At 44.2% G+C, this 22550-nt stretch overlaps 3 protein-coding genes across 4 annotated transcripts; 2 read left to right on the top strand and 1 right to left on the bottom strand.

The window, feature by feature from the left end:
- Positions 1-461: 461 nt before the first annotated feature.
- Positions 462-7943, top strand: LOC147191790 (dnaJ homolog subfamily B member 5). Of its 2 annotated transcripts, none has more exons than XM_086134791.1 (6): positions 462-594; positions 2147-2349; positions 2448-4300; positions 5205-5466; positions 5622-6172; positions 7099-7943. In XM_086134791.1, exons 3-6 carry the CDS (start codon positions 4193-4195, stop codon positions 7330-7332), a joined length of 1155 nt encoding a protein of 384 aa, XP_085990917.1. In that variant the 5' UTR covers positions 462-594; positions 2147-2349; positions 2448-4192; the 3' UTR covers positions 7333-7943. The 2 variants fall into 2 exon arrangements, with proteins under 2 accessions (XP_085990917.1, XP_085990918.1); XM_086134792.1 differs by lacking the exon at positions 462-594 and adding an exon at positions 723-1072.
- A 328-nt stretch (positions 7944-8271) lies between these two features.
- On the top strand, positions 8272-10930 carry hwa (huluwa). Its single transcript, XM_086134794.1, has 3 exons — positions 8272-8953; positions 9818-10025; positions 10484-10930. Exons 1-3 carry the CDS (start codon positions 8420-8422, stop codon positions 10648-10650), a joined length of 909 nt encoding a protein of 302 aa, XP_085990920.1. The 5' UTR covers positions 8272-8419; the 3' UTR covers positions 10651-10930.
- A 557-nt stretch (positions 10931-11487) lies between these two features.
- Positions 11488-22147, bottom strand: atp5f1a (ATP synthase F1 subunit alpha). Its single transcript, XM_086134790.1, has 11 exons — positions 22001-22147; positions 21436-21511; positions 21075-21244; positions 20819-20992; positions 20563-20729; positions 19634-19934; positions 19220-19444; positions 18792-18899; positions 18571-18715; positions 18348-18498; positions 11488-11707 (listed from the first exon to the last, which is right to left on the bottom strand). The coding sequence occupies exons 1-11, from the start codon at positions 22145-22147 to the stop codon at positions 11629-11631; spliced, it is 1743 nt and encodes a 580-aa protein (XP_085990916.1). The 3' UTR covers positions 11488-11628.
- Positions 22148-22550: the final 403 nt, after the last annotated feature.

The following is a 22550-nucleotide window of genomic DNA, read 5'->3' as shown; positions in this document are numbered from 1 at the left end:
GTTAATACAGTACATTTGACAAATGTCACATATGATGAAAGTTCAAAATGTTGACAAAAGTTCAACATTTTGTCACATATGACAAAATGTTTTTTCTTATTCAAGATGGAGTGTGAACTGTTTGTCATATTCTGAATGATGTCAAATGAATGGCGATATATGGCAAGTATTCAGAATCTTTCCGCATTTCTGAACTGTTCCAAATATTTAGTTCGTTGCGTGTGTTGAGACTGCAGTGGTAAAAAAAAAAGAAGAAAAGTTTCCATTGGGAAATTCCAAATACTGTGAAGACACTTTAGAAAGCCGCCTCATCTTTACAGTACAAGTAAGTACGATACGATTGCACAGCATCAAATGTTACACGAATGTACTGCAGCTGCATTATTAAACCACTTCGGTACAGTTTCATAATTCCAGACGACTCGGTAATGTTTATGATCTTTCGGTGTGCAGCTAGAACAGAACGACAGTGATTGGCTTTTAACATCGCGTTCCCTCGCTGGAGCCATCTGGCTAATCAGCCTCTGTCTCGCCATTGTTCAGACACCGTCGCTCTCAGAAGAGCGTAGGAGGAAGTGCCAGACAAAATGGTCGGTGAGTGTCAAAATAACCGAGAGAACATCTCGTTTTCGATTTAATTATGCCTTCTGAACATGTCCATCAAACCCACACTGAGGAAGATTCTTTTTATATTTATTTATTGGTCATTACGTGACTGCTAGGACTCGTTTTCACTTTGCTCAACGCGAATTACAATTACGGCGGTCCCGAAACGTTGATATATTTTATAAATAATGGTTTGTATGTTTTATAAATCTCTCAAATACGGACCAAAATGATGTCATGAAACCTAATTTAGTGAGTACTGTAATTGGTTTTAAAGCTTACACATTGTTTTTGCATTGCAAAACAGGAGCGAGGATACGGTGGCCCAAAAGGGTCTAAAGTGAAGAAAATGACCAATTGACGCGGCATGTTCGTTTGTCAGAGTAAGCGGATAACATGAGAGGAAATCCAATCTCTTTATACTTATTTGTCAATTCCTCTTTTTGCACCATCTACACATCATTTGGTAAGAAACATCTCAGAATCAAGATCTTTTGCACCACTTTTTGCTCTTGTGTCATAATACGCAGCGTAGTATAGTAGTGCTGTTGTTTTGGTTTAACTGACGTTACCGATACAGTACATACGAGGGATCCTTAGCTTTTGCTTTAGCATTTTTGTCAATATATCAAAATAAATTTAGAATTTTCTTCTAGCTTTACCTACACTGAATAGTTTTTTGCGTGTCAACCTAGAGTGGCTTGATTGTTGCGCACAATTCTCGTGATGCATTAGTAGTTAACTGGCTGCTGGAGTGCTGCCTCTTTCTTGTAAGAGCTAATTGAAAAAAAAAACAACTATGCCACTTTGTCTCCCCCCCCCCCCCCCCCCCCAAGAGTTCATCAACTTGCATAACGACAATTCATGACCACTTCGGACAAATGGTGCCACAGATGGCGAGAGGCGGTGAATCACCTCTTTCCCCCTACTTCAGACACCGAAGTCGGCGTGTTGATTAAATAAACCTCCCACCTGAAAGCGCAGACAAAAGGCTACGCTTTTAACGTCCATCCAAGCACCTGCTCTCGAGCCTCAATAGCTCTAAAAATAGTCGCTAGTATCACACTGTGAACCGGTACGTTGTGTAACAGCGCTTAATGTGTCTATGTGTATGTGGAATGAGGTGGGGGGGGGTGCAATCAAAAATATGCTGTTGTACCTATACGGAGGAAAACACTATCATTCAACTCCCACGTTGCAAGTGTCGAGGATGGTGTTTTGTTTTATTTCGACTTGCGTAACGGAACTGTCAATCAATCTGTCGATCATCTATCTAGCTATCTTATGTGGTACCGTGGATGGATGGATGGACAGACAAACACCTCGCTAGCTAGACTGCCATGTGGCATCCATCCACCTGTCCCTCCATCTCTTCATCTGTCTTTCCATCCATCATTCATCACTCCATTATCCATCTCTGTATCCATCCATCCAGAAGTGGCAAGCAACCATTTTTAAATTTGTGTAACAAGTCTTTCGGTCAATCTGTCTGTCACATGTCAATTGATTATCCATCATCATCTTTCCATCCATCCATCAGGCATGCATGCTTTTGAATGTGGGAGCACCTGGAGAAAATATATGCGAGCAACGGGAGAAAAGAGCAAGCCCCACACAACAGGGATGCTGGAGCACAGATTCGAACCCAGAACCTCAGGACGCTGGGGCACACGTGTGGGACCTCCCTGCTTGTAACCAAAGGCGCAAACAAATGATGGAGGGATGGATCATACAGCTCATTAGGTATGCAAGATGCCTACACTTGAATGTTCCAGTGCTGTTTTTCAGAATATGGAATTACATAAAAGTCACCATGCAATAACCTCTTGTTCTGAACACAGTGGCATCTGCGCAAGTGTGCATGTGTTGCAAGGCCAAACCCAGTCCCGACTGTTCCTGTGGGCTGCAGCCATGTGAGGGGAAAAAAAAAAAAAAGAAAAACGGCTCCACTGAATCACTGCAGGAGAAGAGGCGGCGTGATGCTCTCCGCGAACCAAATATGTCTTCCGCTTCCTGCCAGACACCAAAGAGAATCCCGGGGAAACTCCAGCCCTGATTGGCTGGGAGGCGGAGGAAGCGTTGCCATGTATGTCTTCTGCCCTCTTTCGGCCACAGCTTCTCCAAATGGAACACCATGATTGTGACTTTTAGGTTAAAAAGGGCCGTTCGAGAGCAGGTCGCTACACTTTCATCAACACATCAACACGCCAAGCGTCATACATTGATGAAGTCACCTGGTTATGGAGCTTTTTTTTTTTGTTCGTTTCACTGCCAGCCGTTCATGCGCTTTTTCCTTTTTTTTCCCCTCCTGTTATTTCAGTCTTCGGCTGGTGGTGTTATGGAATGTCTCACTGGCTCAGTGCTTGCGGCTCACAAATGCCGTTGTAAAGCAGCTTTTGTAACACACCCACTGCCCCAGATATACTTAAGAGATGGGAAGAGGAAATGAGCTGCTTCTGATTTTTGCGTTTCTAGTGATTAGTCCATCCATTTTTCAATCTGCCTTATCCTCACAAGGGTCGCGGGTGATGCTGGAGCCTATCCCAGCCGTCTTCGGGCAGTAGGCAGGGGACACCCTGAACCGGTTGCTAGCCAATCGCAGTGCACACACAGACGAACAACCATCCACGCTCACACTCACACCAAGGGACAATTTAGAGTGTTCAATCAGCCTGCCATGCATGTTTTTGGAATGTAAGAGGAAACCGGAGTACCTGGAGAAAACCCACGTAGGCGAAGGAGAACATGCAAACTCCACACAGGAAGGCCGGAGCGGGAATCAATACCTCTGCACTATGTGGTCGACGCGCTAACCGCTGGTCCAACCCTGGTAATTAGTTACTGTCATTAACTCATTCACTCCCAAAGACGTTTTTAAACGTCTTTTCAGACTTGGTCTAGAATTGGCTGGTACTGAATGAGTTAACTAACTAATTAATTAATTAACTCTTAATTGTTCATTTTTAAAAAATTATTTCTGCAAGTAAAAACCTCCCCTAATGAAGGACGGATGTCTAATAAACATCTGGTCCTTTCGATGTATCGCGCATATACATTATCTAGCTACTTAGCTATTTCTCTATTTATCGTATCTGTCTAATATTCATTTTAGTAATGTACTAATGTGTCTCCGTGAAGCTATTTGAGGACATGTCCTGGTGGTGCAGGTGTCTGTCTAGACTTGTGTGATTATTCTGTCTGGCCCCTAAAAAAAAACTGGACTGTGTGTTGTGAGTCGTGACTCGCCTTCTTCCTCCCCGTGTGCCTGTTGGAGCTCCGGAAGCGATGCTCCACAAGGAGCGAGAGGGCTGCAACATCCGCGAGCGGCAAACCAATCGGCCGCCACTCCGCGGCATCCCTCTCCGCTGTGGGACGGGCCAACAGCGGGGAAGCTCTTGTCACGCTGCGTGGGCTGGTCGAGCGTGGAGTAGAAAAGGGAGCCGAAGCCGAGTCGCTATTTAGCAGTCGAAAGACAGCAAGCCCCCCAAGTCAACGCACAACCGGAGCGTTTTCAGCACCACTCCCGAGTGGACAGCGACAGCGTCTAAAGCCCAGCGACTCTCACTCGACTTAAGCGGCATCCATCATGGTTCTCATCTGGACACAGTTTGGAGTCAAGCACAAAAATGGCAACGTCAGGTGCAAAGTTCGGGTGATGCACAGGGGAGACAGCTCGGGGTCGGCTTCATCTTCGGTAAGTAGGACATGGTGGGTTTTTTCTGACTGAAATGAAACAAGGGATTTGCTGTCGCTTCGTTGGTTTGTTAAAGAGTTCCAAAAATGTCATTTTATGTAAAAAAAAAAAAAAACATTTTTGTCATATGATGGGTATGCTTGAATAATATAATATCACTGCAATTATAAATACATTTTGATCTAAAAATTGGACCTTTTAACGGCCAAAAAAAACCTCAGACATACAAATGTGTATTTTGAATGTCAATTTAATTTTGAAAATTGATACTTTAAAAAAGTATTAATATATGCTTGAAAATGTTGAAGTGTTTATTACTGCCTGCATAAAAACTCGTGTTTAAGAATTATAACTTTAATTGGCCGAAAATAATGCACGAATACATAGAATGTGTTATGAATATATGAAAATGCTTCAATTTGGGGATAAAACTTATGTAAATATTTCAATTAAAGAACCGAGATAATATTGGGGAAACTGAACCTTGACTCATCGTTTTGGATGCTTCTTGCTGGACATTGTTAAATAATGAATGCCAGCTGTTCAGATATCGAGAGCTACTCATCAGTCACAAAATAAGGTCCATTGTGTCATGTCGTTCAAAGAAAAGAACATATGAATGCTCAGTCGACGTGATCTCAATGCATGAGTAGAATTCATCCAATAGCTGTAGAGTAGCTCCGTTGTCAGGGAAGTCTGCAACCCCCCCCCCCCCCACCCCACGTCCTCCACCCATCCCGACCATACCGCTCTGCACAAGCCTTTAAAATTCACAGCAGACAGAAAAAAACAGGCACAAGCTGCAGCAGGGATGAAGAACCGAGTGATAGCACTTTTAAATGACCACATATGAGCAGTAGGTAATATGTCAACCCCCCCCCCCCCCCCCCGTCCCTCCTTGCAGGAAGGCACCAAGTCAGAGCCGGACCCCGCCTGCCTGTCCATCAAGCCCAGTGCCGGAAAGGACTTCTACAAGGTTCTGGGCGTGGAGCCGGACTCCAACGAGGACGAGATCAAGAAGGCCTACCGCAAGATGGCGCTCAAGTACCACCCGGACAAGAATAGCGACGCGGACGCCGAGGACCGCTTCAAGGAAATCGCCGAGGCCTACGAGGTCCTGACCGATACCGAGAAGAGGAGCATCTATGACCAGTTTGGAGAGGAAGGTGAGCGTCAATTCATGAAATTCTCTGGTGACCAATCGGAACAACTTTGCTATTCGATCCCCAATGCAACTCTTCACAATTAGAAACGAAAAACTTAACGGTGAAGCCTCGCGAGAACAACATCAATCAAATTATCTGCCCGTCCGTCCATGCAGGTCTCAAGAGCGGCGCGTCAGCGGCGGGCCAGGCCAACGCCTTCCGCAAACATTTCCCCACCGACCCGCACGCCACCTTCTCCTCCTTCTTCCACGGCTCCGACCACTTCGACATCTTCACTCACGACGGCGACGACGACGACCTCTTCAACCCCTTCCGCCGCTTCCCCTTCAGCCACGTGGGCGGTTACTCCGGCCAGGAGGGCGGCGGCCTGAGGCGGGGCGGGCGGCGGCCGCGGGGCAAGGCGCTGGTGCGCGAGCTGCCGGTCAGCCTGGAGGACGTGATGCACGGCTGCACCAAGCACGTCAAGATCACCCGCAGCCGCCTCGGACCGGACGGCAGCAGCGTGTGGACCGAGGACAAAGTGCTGAACGTGGTGGTGAAGAAAGGCTGGAAAGCCGGCACCAAGATCACCTTCCCCCGGGAGGGCGACGAGATGCCCGACAGCACGCCGGCCGACGTCACTTTCATCCTCAGTGACGCCGAGCACCCGCAGTACAAGCGAGACGGCTCCAATATCATCTACACGACCAGCATCACACTCAAAGAGGTGAGATGACGTTCTGGTGCGCTGCTATTCGAAACGGAGCCGCTTTAAGCACCTCGGTGCTGCAGCAGCTTAAGCTTCCGGTGAATTTAACACATTGACACAAAAAAAATACTAATACGGTCAAACCTCGGTTTTCGAACGTCTCTGTTCTCAACCAAATCGGTTTCCGACCAAAGATTTCGAGTTTTTTATGTCTCGGATTACGACCGGAAAACGGTACTCGAGCAAACTGGGCGCACTTGAATGCGCCACTTGACTCCTCTCGGCTTCCTTACATGAGGAAGTGACGCTTTTTCGTGTAGTGTTACTTTATAAGCGGACGTGTTCAATAAAGATGTATTTTTTTTAAAGAGCGTGGTTTCGGTTTTCGAACAGCCTTCTGGAACGGATTATGGTCGAAAACCGAGGTATGGCTGTATGATAAATGCCCCGTGGCCTCAATAATGTGTTACAAAACCTTGCGACGACGCCCACGCGACACTTCCTCCCGTTTATGCAATCGCTCAATGAGTGAAAAGACTTCAATCAGACACGGGAAGCATCGGCAAAGAATGGCAGCCCGTTCACTCGTTACCTCATCCGCCCCCGCCGATCTCTGAGCTAAATTTAGCTCGCCGCTCTCTGTGATGCTGCTCAGGAAGAGGAGGCGGCGTTTTTTTTCTCTCTCTTCATACGCGCCCACGCTTGGCAGATTAGCAGGGCAGCAGTCGCCGCAGAGACAGGCCTAGTGAGCTACTTCCTTGCGTAACTGTCTTTTTCGTACGACTGACACATTATTGCTTATGCAACGTGACACCTTTGCAACAACTAGCTCCAATTTCCAAAATTCTATGATGAGCAACTGACAAACCGCATTTTGCAAGTTTTGGTTATTCGGTAGTTCGGTCTTTGATGCAACTTGACGTTCTCCTCTCGTCCTCTTCCAGGCGCTTTGCGGCTGCACGGTCAATGTTCCCACGCTGGACAACCGCCTCATGCCCCTGCCATGCAGCGACGTGATCCGGCCCGGTGCCGTGCGGCGCCTCCGCGGCGAGGGCCTGCCCGTTGCCCGCAGCCCATCGCGGCGGGGCGACCTGGTGGTGGAGTTCCAGGTGCTCTTCCCCGACAGAATCCCACCGCAGTCGCGGGAAATCATCAAGCACAGCTTGGGCCAGTGCTAGCCTGCTTCAGCGGCACAATCTAGCGGACTAACCCGCCTCCCGTGGAAAGGGGTGTCAAACACTCGTGTGGTATTCGACATCCCGTTTCAATACACAAACTTCTCGGGTTACCGATCATCAAACTTCAGCGCCGCTCTTGAGCTATCCAGTGGCTAGCCTTTTCGGATCCGTGGTGCTATACGACCAATCACAAACCCTCGTCGTGTTCCGTGCTGGAGGGCGCCATAAAACCTGACAAAAGTGCTCTTCGGTATCTGAGGACGTCCCCATTTCGCCTTTCTCTCCGATGAAAAGCGTATTCTTATCACATGTACTGTTATGACTGCAGTATGGTATTTGAGTCTGTACAGACTTAATAAAGGGTTGTAGGAATGCTTGGGGGGTGAACTCGTTGACTATAGTTATATATGGTGCTCATATGGGACTTTTGCATTGATTTTCTTACCGTGTACTTGTGTGCAAAGATCTCCTTTGTGTGCAAACAAACGCAAACGTTGTCTCTAACAGAGATTCATGTGTCAATTGTTCTATTGAATTGAAAGGTTGTCGATATACAGCGTGTGAGGAGGACCTGGCAGCATGAAATGAATTAAACAGAATGCAAAACTTGACCCCTCTTGTCATGTTTGCTGAGATTATTGATGTACAAAGATGAAAATAACTTTTTTTTCGAGACATATTGTAGGAAAAGTGTCGGAAAATCAACTAACACAAATTGAGTCGATCATGAAATGATCTGGCAACCAAACGACAGTTGGGACCGCTGAGTGTAAAGTTTGGAGGAATCATGTCCACTGTCGCCCCTTGTGGCTATTTTGCGTAACAGCAACGTGCGTCACAGTGAACATAATTGCCCGCAGCTGCCGCTCTGTAATGTTTCGTCTGTGGCGAACACGAGTGCACATTCGAGTGGTGCGAGCTTACGTTTCACATATGCCAACGAGTCTCACTTTTGCGGGAAAGATGCACAATAAACACAAAGCGTTTCATTGACACGGCAAACCACGCACGGGCATACACACACACCCAACGTGGATAGCCTCAATCGACAGCGGTTGGGGTTTCTTTTCATGTCCTTTGGGATGAAATGTCGCACCCAGGACAGAATACCCCACTCAGCTCCAACTTAAGCGAGGGTTACCCTGTGGCCAGCCTCACTCTGGTGGTTCTGCTGCTCATCCCAGCCGTGGTCGCGCTGCTCCTACTCAACTGTCTCTTCCTGGGCTATAAATTGATAGTCCTATTCAAGGCGAGGCCGCGGCCGCAGAACCGGGAGGACGCGGACGAGATCCTGCTGCTGGAGTCCATGCTGCAGCGGGCCCGGACGACGCCCGACGCGGAGGGATTCTTCACCCGGAGGCCGTACATGTCGCTGTCCGAGCCTGTCCTGCCCCAGCCTCCGATCACTTCCTCCAGGGCGTCTTCGTCCGGGAAGGAGCACGGGATCTGGCTCCCGAGGGGGTCCTTGAGGGTGCCCAGCAGCATCCGGGCGGCGGGGGCGTCCTCTCGGGTGGCGAGACCCAGCGTGGCTGAGTGGCGTCATAGCGCGCCGGTGTTGCTTCAATCCAGCGAGTCGGAGGCCGACGACAGAGGCAACCTCGTGCCGCCAAACTCTCCCACGGTGAGTTCAGGCTCCACCGGAGAACAAAAGTCTGACTATTATTCCATTAAAGCAGCGGTTCTCAAATTTGGGGAGGACGGGTGCAATTCTGGTTTCAGAGGTTTCGAGGTACTGAGCTCCTGGCCGTGCAGGTAAGATGCATTTTAACGAAATGTTAGTCCAACATCATAACACCTTTTAGGAAACTGTGACGAAACCATAAACTCTAGGGGTGCGATCGTCCGGTAGCCCGCGAACTGGTCCCAAGTGGATCGCCGTGGGGTCTCGGGGGAAATGGATATTTAAAAAAAAAAGATGTACAGTATGTCTGTGTTATATGTAATATATGTTTTTGTGTTAGTGCACATTGCATCCTACGCGGCCTCTCAGTTTTACTTTCACAAGAAAGTATTACAAAAATAAAATATAACAAAGCAGGTCACCTTTAACCTCCGGGTGCGCGTGACCTTTATCACCGGAAGTTGTTAGCCATTAGCAGTCAGCAGTCTGCAATTGCAGTTTGCGATCACAAGTGTTGCCCTCTAACTTAAAAAAAAAAAGAAAAGATTATCCTCACCCAAAGTCTTTTTTCATCTGCAATTCACCGAATGGGAATCGGAAGTGCCAGGAGAAAAACTTTAAAACGACACACGTTAGCTACGACAGTGACGTTTGTTGCACCGAAGACGCTGCCAAAGTGCGTCCCATGCCGCCGCGTCAGGTTTCGACTAAGGTTGGCACTGATTCCTTTTTACAAACTCACAGGCTCTTCTATCGACTTTTATTTTCTGTTTCGTTCATGTTCGCGGCCCTTATGGCTGTTGCCCATCATGTCATCTCTTCACCACTTGTCTTTGAATGCTGAATCTCAACCTTTCCGTTTAGTGCGTTTACAAAGAAGCGGAACGTGAGGCCGGCATCCGTCGGAGTAGCACGTACGGGATGCTGACCGAGCTGAGCCCGGGCGAGCTACACCCGTTGGACCAAACCCATGTGGAGTGCCAGTCCTACACCCACCCGCTCTCGGAGGGCTCCTGCCCCAACACGTCGGCGCTCAGCTTCGGGCTGGACAGCGACTTTGGTGCCAGTGCAGGTATGTTGTCACCACACAGGAGCTTCTTTTCGCGAAAACAATCCTCTAAATGCCTGTGAGTATTGTTTAAAGGGGAGGGCAAATCAAAAATCAAAAATGTTGTTGACAATAAAATATATTATGTAGCACGACTAGTGTAAACATTGTATTTTAGTTAATATTGTGTTTCTGGGAATATGAATTAAGCAGCAAAATCCACTCAATTTTTATCCATCTGGGGGGGGGGGGGGGTGCTGTCGACTGAAAATGACATGACAGTTCCTAAGTGCTCAGCTTGTGAACATTACATAACCGAATCCAGAAAGCATGCGAGCCTTGGTTGGTTGTTCTTGAGGCCCGCACTGTGGTTTCATTTTCACTCGATTTCATTTTATGGGGCGTTGACCGAACGGCGAACCTGTAGAACAGCGCGGTCAAGCTGTGTGAGAACATGCTCAAGTTGCCAAATTGTGTTCAAGGTGTGTCCTTGCGGATTTTATCGGCGGACAGCGACGGCTTGTCCAACGGCGTGCTGGCGTCAGCATTGGAGTGGGACTATTACGACCCGTGTTACGTCAACCAGAACCACGTGCCCAAACACAAACATCACCGGCCTGCCATGCACACCAAGCAGTACTGGGTGTAAACATAAGTCTTGTCTGCTTTTTAAGTGTCTATTTATTGCTTATTTATTTTGGAATTCTATTTAAAACTGTGGCGATTTTTGTAGGTTTGTTTGTCTCACTTCTCACGAGGATTTTTATTTTCTTTTTGCAAATAGGCTTTTTGAACGCACCGAAACCGAATTTATTCTAATGTATATTTAACTTGCACCGTTGAAAAGATGATTATGTTCACTCGACGCGTGTCACGTCTTTAAATTCTGCCACATTCGGTCACAATTGCACCATGTTTACCGATATTGTTTGATTCACCAATAAAGGTTGATTAAAAAAAAGTTTACTTCCAAATGCAGTCTATAGTGTGATTAAAGATGTCATTTCTTGCTACTTTGAAAATATTTTATACCCAGTACTGCTTTAAAAATATCACCAGATTGACAAACTTCAGGTGGCCATAGTTGATAAAAATGAGGTTGAAACATATTTAATATTGTAAGCTACAGTAACTTAGTGCAGCTAAAACATTCACATTGGGCTTATATGTGTTTGCATAGCACCCAAAATGTTTGAAAACGTTTCGAAAAGATTGTGCTGTACTTCAAATTGAACTCACCTGACTAACTGTACCACTTGTTTTGTTTTGCGCAACTAAGAAAAGACAAGTTGGACTTTTGCAGGAGTGGATCAGGAGAATCTGCATAAACTGCCGTTGCAGGCTAATGATGCTTAAAATATTGAAAATGAACAGACAATTAGATCATGTGTGACTTAGGAAATATTTCATCGTAAAGGCTACAAGTTCACACCTTCCGGTTGAACGATTTTCATGCTTAGAAGCGGCCGGAATAAGAGGCCGTGCATTGGTTGGAATACTTTATTGTCTTGACTGTACAGTAGAGATCAAGTGTTCGTAGAAAGCACAGCTGACTGCGAGCGACAAGCAGACATAGAGCACATCTCAAAACGCGCAACGTCGAAAGGGGAGAATGTGTCGCCATAGGTTACTCAAAGCTGGAGAGGAAGTTGAGCACAATTTGCTTGAGTTTGGCATCCGAGGCCTCAGAAATTTTGCCGTCAGCCCTGCGAGAAAGAAAGGTCACAAGAAAGGAGCATTATTGTCTTTGGAAAGGAAGAATTGTACAACTTTGCAGCATTTATTTTTTCAGGGGGGCTAATATTGTTCCTAAAATGGCGACTCTGCAAAAAAAAAAAAAAAACAATTGAAAACAAGTGTAATTGAATGCAATCCTTCCCTGATCCCGTGTCTAACAAACTACATCTGCGCCGCGATCTGTCGCAAGGCAGAAAACGTCCGCGCAGTCATTCGAGGAATTTATTTTGCCGCCTGGATCATGTGGAATTTGGCTTTCACATTCCTGACATTGGGGAGTCTCATCTTTTTGGGTGTGGGGATGTTGTATTTCAACAGAAAACAGACGGAGGCGGGCGGGTCAGCAGCTGATATCCAGATATGGGAGATGGCCACTCGCCGCTGGGAGACTCGAATTGGTGTTTGGAGTGGCAGCGGACGCACGCGAGCACACAACAGCGGCGCTTGAAAGCATCAGGAAATGATCTGAAGGCAAGCGGTGGTTTCACATGAATTTTGCCTGCTGTCCATGGGGATTCCGCACTAACGCTGAACAAAACAACTGCACCAAATGTGTTATTTATTCTAAATACGAGCATGTATAGTGAGGTGTTTTTTTTTTTTTAAGATGACCATGTATAGTAAGGCGTTAAAAAAATAATTAAAAAAAAAAAAGACCATGTAGAGTAGGGCATTTTTTAGCCGACAAAAACGACCATGTGTACTAGGGGGTTTTTAGCCCCCCCAAAACGACCATGGATACGAAGGCGTTTTTTAGCCCAAAAAACAACCATGTCTAGTCAGGCGTTGTTAGCCGGAAAAAGACCATGTATAGAAAGGGATTTTTAGCCAAACAAACGGCCATATATAGAAAGGCGTTTTTAGCTGAAAAAACAACCATATTTAGCCGGGAAAAAAATACCATTTAAAGTAAGTCATTTTTAGCCGAAAAAAAAGACGACCATGTATATATAGTAAGGCGTTTTTGGCCAAAAAAAACGACCATGTATAGTAAATCATTTTAGCAGAAAAAAACGACCATGTATAGTAAGGCGTTTTTTAACTGAAAAAAAAAACGACCATGGTTAGTAAGGCATTTTTTAGCCGATAGAAACGACCATGTAAAGTAAGGCGTTTTTAGCCCCCAAAAAACGACCATGTATATAAAGGCGTTTTTTTAGCCAGAAAAACGACCATGTATAGTAAGGCGTTTTAAGCCGAAAAAACCCAACCATGGTTAGTAAGGCATTTTTTAGCCGATAAAAACGACGATGTAAAGTAAGGCGTTTTTAGCCCCCAAAAACGACCATGTATATAAAGGCGTTTTTAGCCAAAAAAACGACTATGTATAGTAAGGCATTCTTAGCCCAAAAAAACGACCATGTACTGGATATAGTAAGGCGTTTTTCGCCCCAAAAAACCGACTATGTATAGTAAAGCGTTTTTAGCTGAAAAAAACGACCATGTATAGTAAGGCGTTTTTAGGCCGAAAAAAACGACATAGTATATTAGGGCGTTTTTAGCCCGAAAAAAACGACATAGTATATTAGGGCGTTTTTAGGCCGAAAAAAACGACATAGCATAGTAAGGCGTTTTTAGGCCGAAAAAAACGACCATGTATAGTAAGGCGTATTTAGCCTGAAAAAAACGACCATGTATATTCAGGCGTTTTTAGCCTGAAAAAAACGACCATGTATAGTCAGGCGTTTTTAGCCCGAAAGAAATGACCATGTATATATAGTAAGGCGTTTTTAGCCCGAAAAAAACGACATAGTATAGCAAGGCGTTTTTAGGCCGAAAATAACGACATAGTATAGTAAGGCGTTTTTAGGCCGAAAAAAACCACCATGTATAGTAAGGCGTTTTTAGGCCGAAAAAAACGACCATGTATAGGAAGGCGTTTTTAGGCTGAAAAAAAACGACATAGTATAGTAAGGCGTTTTTAGGCCGAAAAAAACGACATAGTATAGTAAGGCGTTTTTAGCCCGAAAAAAACGACATAGTATATTAGGGCGTTTTTAGGCCGAAAAAAACGACATAGCATAGTAAGGCGTTTTTAGGCCGAAAAAAACGACCATGTATAGTAAGGCGTATTTAGCCTGAAAAAAACGACCATGTATATTCAGGCGTTTTTAGCCTGAAAAAAACGACCATGTATAGTCAGGCGTTTTTAGCCCGAAAGAAATGACCATGTATATATAGTAAGGCGTTTTTAGCCCGAAAAAAACGACATAGTATAGCAAGGCGTTTTTAGGCCGAAAATAACGACATAGTATAGTAAGGCGTTTTTAGGCCGAAAAAAACCACCATGTATAGTAAGGCGTTTTTAGGCCGAAAAAAACGACCATGTATAGGAAGGCGTTTTTAGGCCGAAAAAAAACGACCATGTATAGTAAGGCGTTTTTAGGCCGAAAAAAACGACCATGTATAGTAAGGCGTTTTTAGGCCGAAAAAACGACATAGTATAGTAAGGCGTTTTTAGGCAAGAAAAAAACGACCATGTATAGGAAGGCGTTTTTAGGCCGAAAAAAACGACATAGTATAGTAAGGCGTTTTTAGGCCGAAAAAAACGACATAGTATAGTAAGGCGTTTTTAGCCCGAAATAAACGACATAGTATAGTAAGGCGTTTTTAGCCCGAAAAAAAAACGACATAGTAGTAAGGCGTTTTTAGCCCGAAAAAAACGACCATGTATAGTAAGTCGTTTTTAGGCCGAAAAAAACGACATAGTATAGTAAGGCGTTTTTAGGCCGAAAAAAACGACATAGTATAGTAAGGCGTTTTTAGGCCGAAAAAAACGACATAGTATAGTAAGGCGTTTTTAGGCCGAAAAAAACGACATAGTATAGTAAAGCGTTTTTAGCCCGAAAAAAACCCCGACATAGTATAGTAAGTCGTTTTTAGGCTGAAAAAAACGACATAGTATAGTAAGGCGTTTTTAGGCCGAAAAAAACGACATAGTATAGTAAGGCGTTTTTAGGCCGAAAAAAACGACATAGTATAGTAAGGCGTTTTTAGGCCGAAAAAAACGACATAGTATAGTAAAGCGTTTTTAGCCCGAAAAAAATGACCATGTATAGTAAGGCGTTTTTAGCCCAAAAAAAACGACAGTATACTAAGGCGTTTTTAGCCCGAAAAAAACGACATAGTATAGTTAGGCGTTTTTAGGCCGAAAAAAACGACATAGTAAGGTGTTTTTAGCCCGACAAAAACGACATAATATAGTAAGGCGTTTTTAGCCCGAAAAAAACGACATAGTATATATAGTAAGGCGTTTTTAGGCCGAAAAAAACGACATAGTATAGTAAGGCGTTTTAAGGCCGAAAAAAACGACATAGTATAGTAAAGCGTTTTTAGCCCGAAAAAAATGACCATGTATAGTAAGGCGTTTTTAGCCCGAAAAAAACGACATAGTATACTAAGGCATTTTTAGCCCGAAAAAAACGACAGTATACTAAGGCGTTTTTAGCCCGAAAAAAACGACATAGTATAGTAAAGCGTTTTTAGCCCGAAAAAAATGACATAGTATATATAGTAAGGCGTTTTTAGGCCGAAAAAAAGACATAGTATAGTAAGGCGTTTTAGCCCGAAAAAAAGGACCATGTATATATATTAAGGCGTTTTTAACCCCAAAAAACGACCATTTTTAGTAAGGCGTTTTTGGCCGAAAAAAACGACCATGTATAGTAAGGCGTTTTTAATCGAAAAAATGACCATGTATAGTAAGGCGTTTTTAGTCGAAAAAAACGACCATGTATATATAGTAAGGCGTTTCAAAACGCCTGACTATACATGGTCATGGTCATTTTTTTCGGGTTAAAACGCCTTACTATACATGGTCGTTTTTTTTCGGCTAAAAAAAAAATGCCTCACTATACATGGTCGTTTTTTTGGGACCAAAAAACACCTTCCTATACATTTTTTTTTTCAGCTAAAAACGCCCGACTATATACATGGTTGTTTTTTTCGGGGCTAAAAACACCTTAGTATACATGGTTGTTTTTTTTACTAAAAACACCTTACTATACATGGTCGTTTTTTTCGGCCAAAAACGCCTTACTAAAAATGGTCGTTTTTTGCGACTAAAAACGCCTTACTATACATTGTCGTTTTTTTCGGCCAAAAACGCCTTACTATACATGGTCGTTTTTTTAGACTAAAAATGCCTTACTATACATGGTCGTTTTTTTTTTTTTGTTTTTGTTTTTTTTGGCTCAAAACGCCTTACTATACATGGTAGTTTTTTTTCGGGCTGAAAACGCCTGACTACACATGGTCATTTTTTTTCGGGTTAAAACGCCTTACTCTACATGGTCGTTTTTTGGGGGGGCTAAAAATGCCTTACTATATACATGGTCGTTTTTTTCGGGCTAAAAACGCCTTACTATACATGGTCGTTTTTTTTCGGCTAAAAAAAAATGCCTCACTATACATGGTCGTTTTTTTGGGACCAAAAAACACCTTCCTATACATTTTTTTTCAGCTAAAAACGCCCGACTATATACATGGTCGTTTTTTTCGGGGCTAAAAACACCTTAGTATACATGGTTGTTTTTTTGGGCTAAAAACACCTTACTATATACATAGTCGTTTTTTGGGCTAAAAACGCCTTACTATACATGGTCGATTTTTTTTTACTAAAAACACCTTACTCCTTTTTTTCGTCCAAAAACGCCTTACTAAAAATGGTCGTTTTTTTCGGCTAAAAACGCCTTACTATACATGGTCGTTTTTTGCGACTAAAAACGCCTTACTATACATTGTCGTTTTTTTCGGCCAAAAACGCCTCACTATACATGGTCGTTTTTTTAGACTAAAAACGCCTTACTATACATGGTCGTTTTTTTTCGGGCTGAAAACGCCTGACTACATTACATGGTCATTTTTTTCGGGTTAAAACGCCTTACTCTACATGGTCGTTTTTTTGGGGGGCTAAAAATGCCTTACTATACATGGTCGTTTTTTTCGGGCTAAAAACGCCTTACTATACATGGTCGTATTTTTCGGCTAAAAAATACCTTACTAACCGTGGTCGTTTTTTTCGGCTAAAAAAAATGCCTTACTATACATGGTCATTTTTTTTTCAGCTAAAAACGCCCGACTATATACATTGTCGTTTTTTTCGGGGCTAAAAACACCTTAGTATACATGGTCTTTTTTTTTGGGCTAAAAACCCCTAACTATACATAGTCGTTTTTTGGGGTAAAAATGCCATGGTTGATTTTTTGGGCTAAAACGTGTTACGATACATGGTCGTTTTTTTCGGCCAAAAACGCCTGACTATACATGGTCGTTTTTTTTGGCTAAAAAAATGCCTTATTATATATGGTCGTTTTTTTCAGCAAAAAAACGCCTTACTATACATGGTCGTTCTTTGGGGGGCTAAAAATGCCTTACTATACAGGGTCGTTTTTTTGGGGCTAAAAACGCCTTCCTATACATGGTCATTTTTTTTTCAGCTAAAAACGCCTGACTATACATGGTCGTTTTTTTTGGCTAAAAAAATGCCTTACTATATATGGTCGTTTTTTTTTTCAGCAAAAAAAACGCCTTACTATACATGGTCGTTCTTTGGGGGGCTAAAAATGCCTTACTATACAGGGTCATTTTTTTGGGCTAAAACGCCTTCCTATACATGGTTGTTTTTTTTGGGCTAAAAACGCCTTACTATACATGGTCATATTTTTCGGCTAAAAAATACCTTACTAACCGTGGTCGTTTTTTTCGGCTAAAAAATGCCTTTCTATACATGGTCGTTTTTTTTCAGCTAAAAAACGCCTTACTATAGATGGTCTTTTTTTGGGGGCTAAAAACGGCTTACTGTACATGGTCGTGTTTTTCGGCTAAAAACAGCTTACTATTTATGGTAGTTTTTTTCGATCTAAAAACGCCTTACTATACATGGTCATTTTTTTTCAGCTAAAAAACGCCTTACTATACATGGTCGGTTTTTTGGCTAAAACGCCTTCCTATACATGGTTGTTTTTTTTTTTGGGGCTAAAAACGCCTTGCGATACATGGTCTTTTTTGGGGGCTAAAAACGGCTTACTGTACATGGTCGTGTTTTTCGGCTAAAAACAGCTTACTATTTATGGTCGTTTTTTTCGATCTAAAAACGCCTTACTGTACATGGTCGGTTTTTTGGTCTAAAATGCCTTCCTATACATGGTCGTTTTTTTCGGGCTAAAAACGCCTTAATACAGTATCGTAAGGCGTTTTTAGCCCGAAAAAAACGACCATGTATAGTAAGCCATTTTTTTGCCGGAAAAAAAACGACCAAGTATAGTAAGGCGTTTTTAGCTAATAAAAAAAAAAAACGACCATGTATAGTCAGGCGTTTTTTGCCCCACCAAAAAATTACCATGTATACGAAGGTGTTTTTCGCTGAAAAAGTGTTCCATTAACCTGTTGTCTTCTCAGTGACTTTGTTGGTGGTGGTTGGCATTAAAGTGTCTATTGTCTAATTGTTAAAAATTAGACTAAATTATAATTTAAAATCTGCAAAATGATATTTGATTCAGTCAGGTGATAAGTTTCTGAGGTGGGGATTTGAAAAGGAGCTCCTTGGTTAATCAGGGCAGAAGGAAGCCAGTCAACCACAACGCTTGTCGCGGTGGGGAGCAAACCTACTTAATGGCAGCCAGCAGGTCTTGGTGCTGACTCAGGATGTGCTGCAGGAAGGCCTTCTCAAACTTGGTGATCTTGCTGGGTTCTATCTTGTCCAGGTGTCCCCTCACGCCAGCGTAGATGACCGTGACCTGCTCTTCGATGGCCATTGGAGCTGCCGGAAGATGGGTGACCGTGTCTCAAAATCCCAAGGTCCGTATTTGCACCGTGACAGGTCACCACTTACAGTACTGGCCCTGCTTGAGGAGCTCTGTCAGACGCACGCCGCGGTTCAGCAGCTGCTGCGTGGCTGCGTCCAGGTCGGAGCCGAACTGGGCGAAGGCGGCCACCTCGCGGTACTGGGCCAACTCCAGCTTCATGGTGCCGGCCACCTGGTGGGAAAAAACGAATTGGGTCAGTTCCTTTTGATGGAGCGCTTCTGAAGAGACCCGACGAGCGCAACCGGACCTGCTTCATCGCCCTTGTCTGGGCCGCTGAGCCGACGCGCGACACCGACAGACCGACGTTGATGGCGGGACGGATACCCTTGTAGAACAGCTCCGTCTCCAAGAAGATCTGAAGGAGGAATCCAGAAATGACAAGTGTTACGTGTGCAGCATTGTTTGGGGAGCAATTCTGTAGCCTCCCTACAGCATCAGTTGTCACATATTGTTAAAGATAAAATGTGTTGACAATTTTCTTTTGATCAATAATGTGGTAAGATAAATTAATTTACTGGGCCTGACTGAATAGGATGATCTTTTTTTCCAACACTGATATATCAGCTTTAAGAAATAAGATTCATTCTGACAGTATAATTTATCCCATCGTTTCGGAAATTCCCATTTCAGATTTAGCAAAAACACAACAAGAGGCTAATGGCGTTTCGTGGTTACCTGTCCGTCAGTGATGGAGATGACATTGGTGGGAATGTAGGCCGACACGTCGCCGGCCTGTGTCTCGATGACGGGCAGGGCGGTGAGGGAGCCGCCGCCAAAGTTGTCATTCATCTTGGCGGCCCTCTCCAGCAGGCGGGAATGCAGGTAGAAGACATCGCCCGGGTAAGCCTCACGGCCGGGGGGCCGACGGAGCAGCAGGGACATCTGACGGTAGGCGACGGCCTGGTGGAGCAACACAAAGGGGTGGAGTCAAAATCAGGGAAACACGATATGGTAAACTCAAAGTCAATTCATTATTCTCCGATTCGATTTTTCATGTCACAAAACAACTCGCGACCAATTTCTGAGCAGCCCGCTCTGATGAAGGTTGAAGTAGCAGCTGAAACGGTCAGCCGACTAAGAGAACCTCACCTGCTTGGAGAGATCGTCGTAGATAATGAGGGCGTGCTTGCCGTTGTCCCGGAAGTACTCGCCCATGGAGCAGCCCGAGTACGGCGCCAGGTATTGCAGGGGGGCGGCGTCGGAGGCGGTGGCCGACACCACGATGGTGTACTTCATGGCGTCGGCGTCCGTCAGCCTCTTGACCAGCTGGGCCACGGTGGACCTCTTCTGGCCAATGGCCACGTAGATGCAGTAAAGCTTCTTCTTCTCATCGGTGCCCTCGTTGAAGCGCTTTTGGTTGATGATGGTGTCGATGGCGATGGCGGTTTTGCTGGGGAAAAGCATTCACAGACTTAAGTTCTCCGGTTCCGTCGAAAGATTAGCATTCATTTGTGTTTTAAAAGCACTGGGAATCAATCAAGCACAAACTGACACACCAAGCTCGTGAGGATAAGCGGATTAGAAAAGGGGTAGACGGACATAGTTGGCTGCCGAAATGTAGAAGGAGATGGTAAAAGTGTATCAAAACAATACTTTGTGTATTTACAGCAGTAACATTTGTTCTTGAACAAATTCAGGGCCAAACATTGTAGTGTGCAGTCTAAACTGGTAGTTTGAAGAAATTCATCAATTTAAATATTTAAACGAATTGTACATATTACATAATTCCAAATAAAATTTGTGAGGAAAAAAAAACTGCAGTGATGCCTAATTAGGAGATATTACATCAACCAGATTGGCTGCATTCGATCGGCAGATATTTTCTATTGATGCAAACTCAGTGATAGGTTAGAATGCCATAATTTGCTGATCAATCAATTATGTCATTGACCGACTCCACAATAATAGGACATTACAGCAAACACAATTTCATTTACTTCCTGTCTACATATATCGATGCACAGTTTGTGTTCAAATATGCAGCGCGGAAACTAAGTGTGTCTGCTAAATCCTTCTACCCGGTCTGCCTGTCGCCAATGATGAGCTCACGCTGCCCGCGGCCAATGGGCACCAGACTGTCCACAGCTTTGATGCCAGTCTGCATGGGCTCCCTCACAGAGATCCGCGGGATGATGCCAGGAGCCTTCAGGCCCACGCGCCTGCGAGTCTGGGAGCCAAGGGGTCCCTGTGACAGAACGGGTAACAAAAGTCAAGCTGGAAACTCTTGACGACGGTGCGGCGGCGTTGTGGTTGTGGCTTGAGAATTTCAATCACCTTTCCGTCAATGGCATTTCCAAGGGCATCCACAACACGGCCCAGCAGCTCCTCTCCAACAGGCACGTCCACAATGGCGCCCGTCCTCTTGACAATGTCGCCCTCCTTGATTAGTTTGTCGTTACCGAAGACCACCACACCAACATTGTCGGGCTCCAAATTCAGAGACATTCCCTGAAAATGAACAGGAAAAAAGGTTAAGTGACTTTTATACACAATGTTTTTTTTCCCCTACAGAGCACATGCAAGAGCCAACCTTAAGTCCGGATGAGAACTCCACCATCTCCTCAGCCTGCACATTCCTGAGACCGTAGACTCGGGCAATACCATCACCGATGGACAACACGCGGCCGGTCTCTTCCAAATGAGCACTAGTGTCTGCTCCCATGATTTTCTGTTCCAGGATGGAAGAAACCTCGGCAGTGCCTTTTTGTTAAAAGAAGGAATAAACACTAGCTCTGAAATTCAATGATCACATCAGGGTGGGCACATTAATATAAAATACAGATTAATTCGACAGTGACAAAAAGCACATTTTTATTACACTTTCCCTTCAGTTAATGTCCACATAACAATTATTAAATATTTTTGTTTTGTTTCGTTTTTACCACAATTACCTGTTTTCTGCATCCGTGGGCAGGTGGTGTGGAGGTTCTTGACTGCCACACATTCTGCAGCAGCATTTTTGGACACCTTTACAACGCAACAAACAGTTAGTGTAAGCAAGATTCTGCATTCTCATCAACCAATTAGCATAACTGACATGCACATCATCCATTAGGACAAGCAAACTGCAACGAAAAGTGAGTTATCGCATGAAGAAGAGGGCCAAGATATTTTATGAGAAAGAGTTGCATTCATTTCCCAGAGAGGGCAGACAAACAGCCGAGTTGGACAAACGTGACCTTCAGTGAAATATTCACTGCCTACTGACACACAGCCAAAGTGTGTCCGTTGACATTTTATTCACGCTGCAACACAAACATTAACGATGCGTCGTAAATAGATGAATGAATATTTTAAAGGCACTTGTCAGATGCGCACCGGGAGTATCGGCTAAGTGACAGGCCCGGTGTCCTCCGCATGCTAGCTAGCGCAATTCCGCCACGATTTCTCTTTCTAAAGGCCTCCTTTCCCACAGCAAGGCGGAAAACAAAATCAATTGACGAGCGATGTGCTTACATAGCCGGCACGGCGAGGTAGTGCGCGGACAAGAGCCGTTGCAACGCGTACTGACAGCATATTGGAGTCTTGCGATGACCGTCCTGCTCCCTGGGCTGAGAGAGAAGGCTGGCAGACAGAGCAGGCAAAGGGAAGAAAGGTCACCATAACCCGGAAATTATTCACAAGTGAAGAGGGTGATGGTTTTAATGTTTATTTTTAAATGTATTTTGTAATATATATCAGAAAAGTAGTGTATTTTATATACACCCTAGATATTTTGAAATCTTTTCTAAAAATACATTTTCGTAAAGTGATGGTTCGACATATTGAAACGACAGCGTGGTCCCCCCCCCCCTCCCCCGCATTCAATTTTTTCAAGTATTGTAGTACCCAAATGTGTATGTATGTATGTGTGTGTGTGTATATATACATAAAAAGTCCTCGTCTCACCCCCCCTCGGGTGGTGTCCGTCCCTCATTCAGCTCGGGTCCTCTACCATATATATATATATATATATACACAGAGTATATACATATATATATGTGTATATATATACATATATATATAC

The sequence above is a fragment of the Hippocampus guttulatus genome, chromosome 17, assembly GCF_054856545.1.
Source record: "Hippocampus guttulatus isolate MCC_2025c chromosome 17, RoL_Hgut_1.0, whole genome shotgun sequence".
Classification (NCBI taxonomy): domain Eukaryota; kingdom Metazoa; phylum Chordata; class Actinopteri; order Syngnathiformes; family Syngnathidae; genus Hippocampus; species Hippocampus guttulatus.
This window is presented reverse-complemented; position numbering and strand designations above follow the sequence as displayed.

Coding starts and splice junctions, on each gene's coding strand:
- LOC147191790 (XM_086134791.1), top strand. CDS start 4,193: ATGGTTCTCATCTGGACACAGTTTGGAGTCAAGCACAAAAATGGCAAC. Junction 5,467..5,621: donor TGACCAGTTTGGAGAGGAAG/GTGAGCGTCAAT, acceptor CCGTCCATGCAG/GTCTCAAGAGCGGCGCGTCA. Junction 6,173..7,098: donor CCAGCATCACACTCAAAGAG/GTGAGATGACGT, acceptor GTCCTCTTCCAG/GCGCTTTGCGGCTGCACGGT.
- atp5f1a (XM_086134790.1), bottom strand. CDS start 22,147: ATGGTGACCTTTCTTCCCTTTGCCTGCTCTGTCTGCCAGCCTTCTCTC. Junction 19,935..20,562: donor ATTGGCGACAGGCAGACCGG/GTAGAAGGATTT, acceptor GCTTTTCCCCAG/CAAAACCGCCATCGCCATCG. Junction 19,445..19,633: donor ACGACGATCTCTCCAAGCAG/GTGAGGTTCTCT, acceptor TTGCTCCACCAG/GCCGTCGCCTACCGTCAGAT.
- hwa (XM_086134794.1), top strand. CDS start 8,420: ATGTCGCACCCAGGACAGAATACCCCACTCAGCTCCAACTTAAGCGAG. Junction 8,954..9,817: donor TGCCGCCAAACTCTCCCACG/GTGAGTTCAGGC, acceptor CTTTCCGTTTAG/TGCGTTTACAAAGAAGCGGA. Junction 10,026..10,483: donor CGACTTTGGTGCCAGTGCAG/GTATGTTGTCAC, acceptor ATTGTGTTCAAG/GTGTGTCCTTGCGGATTTTA.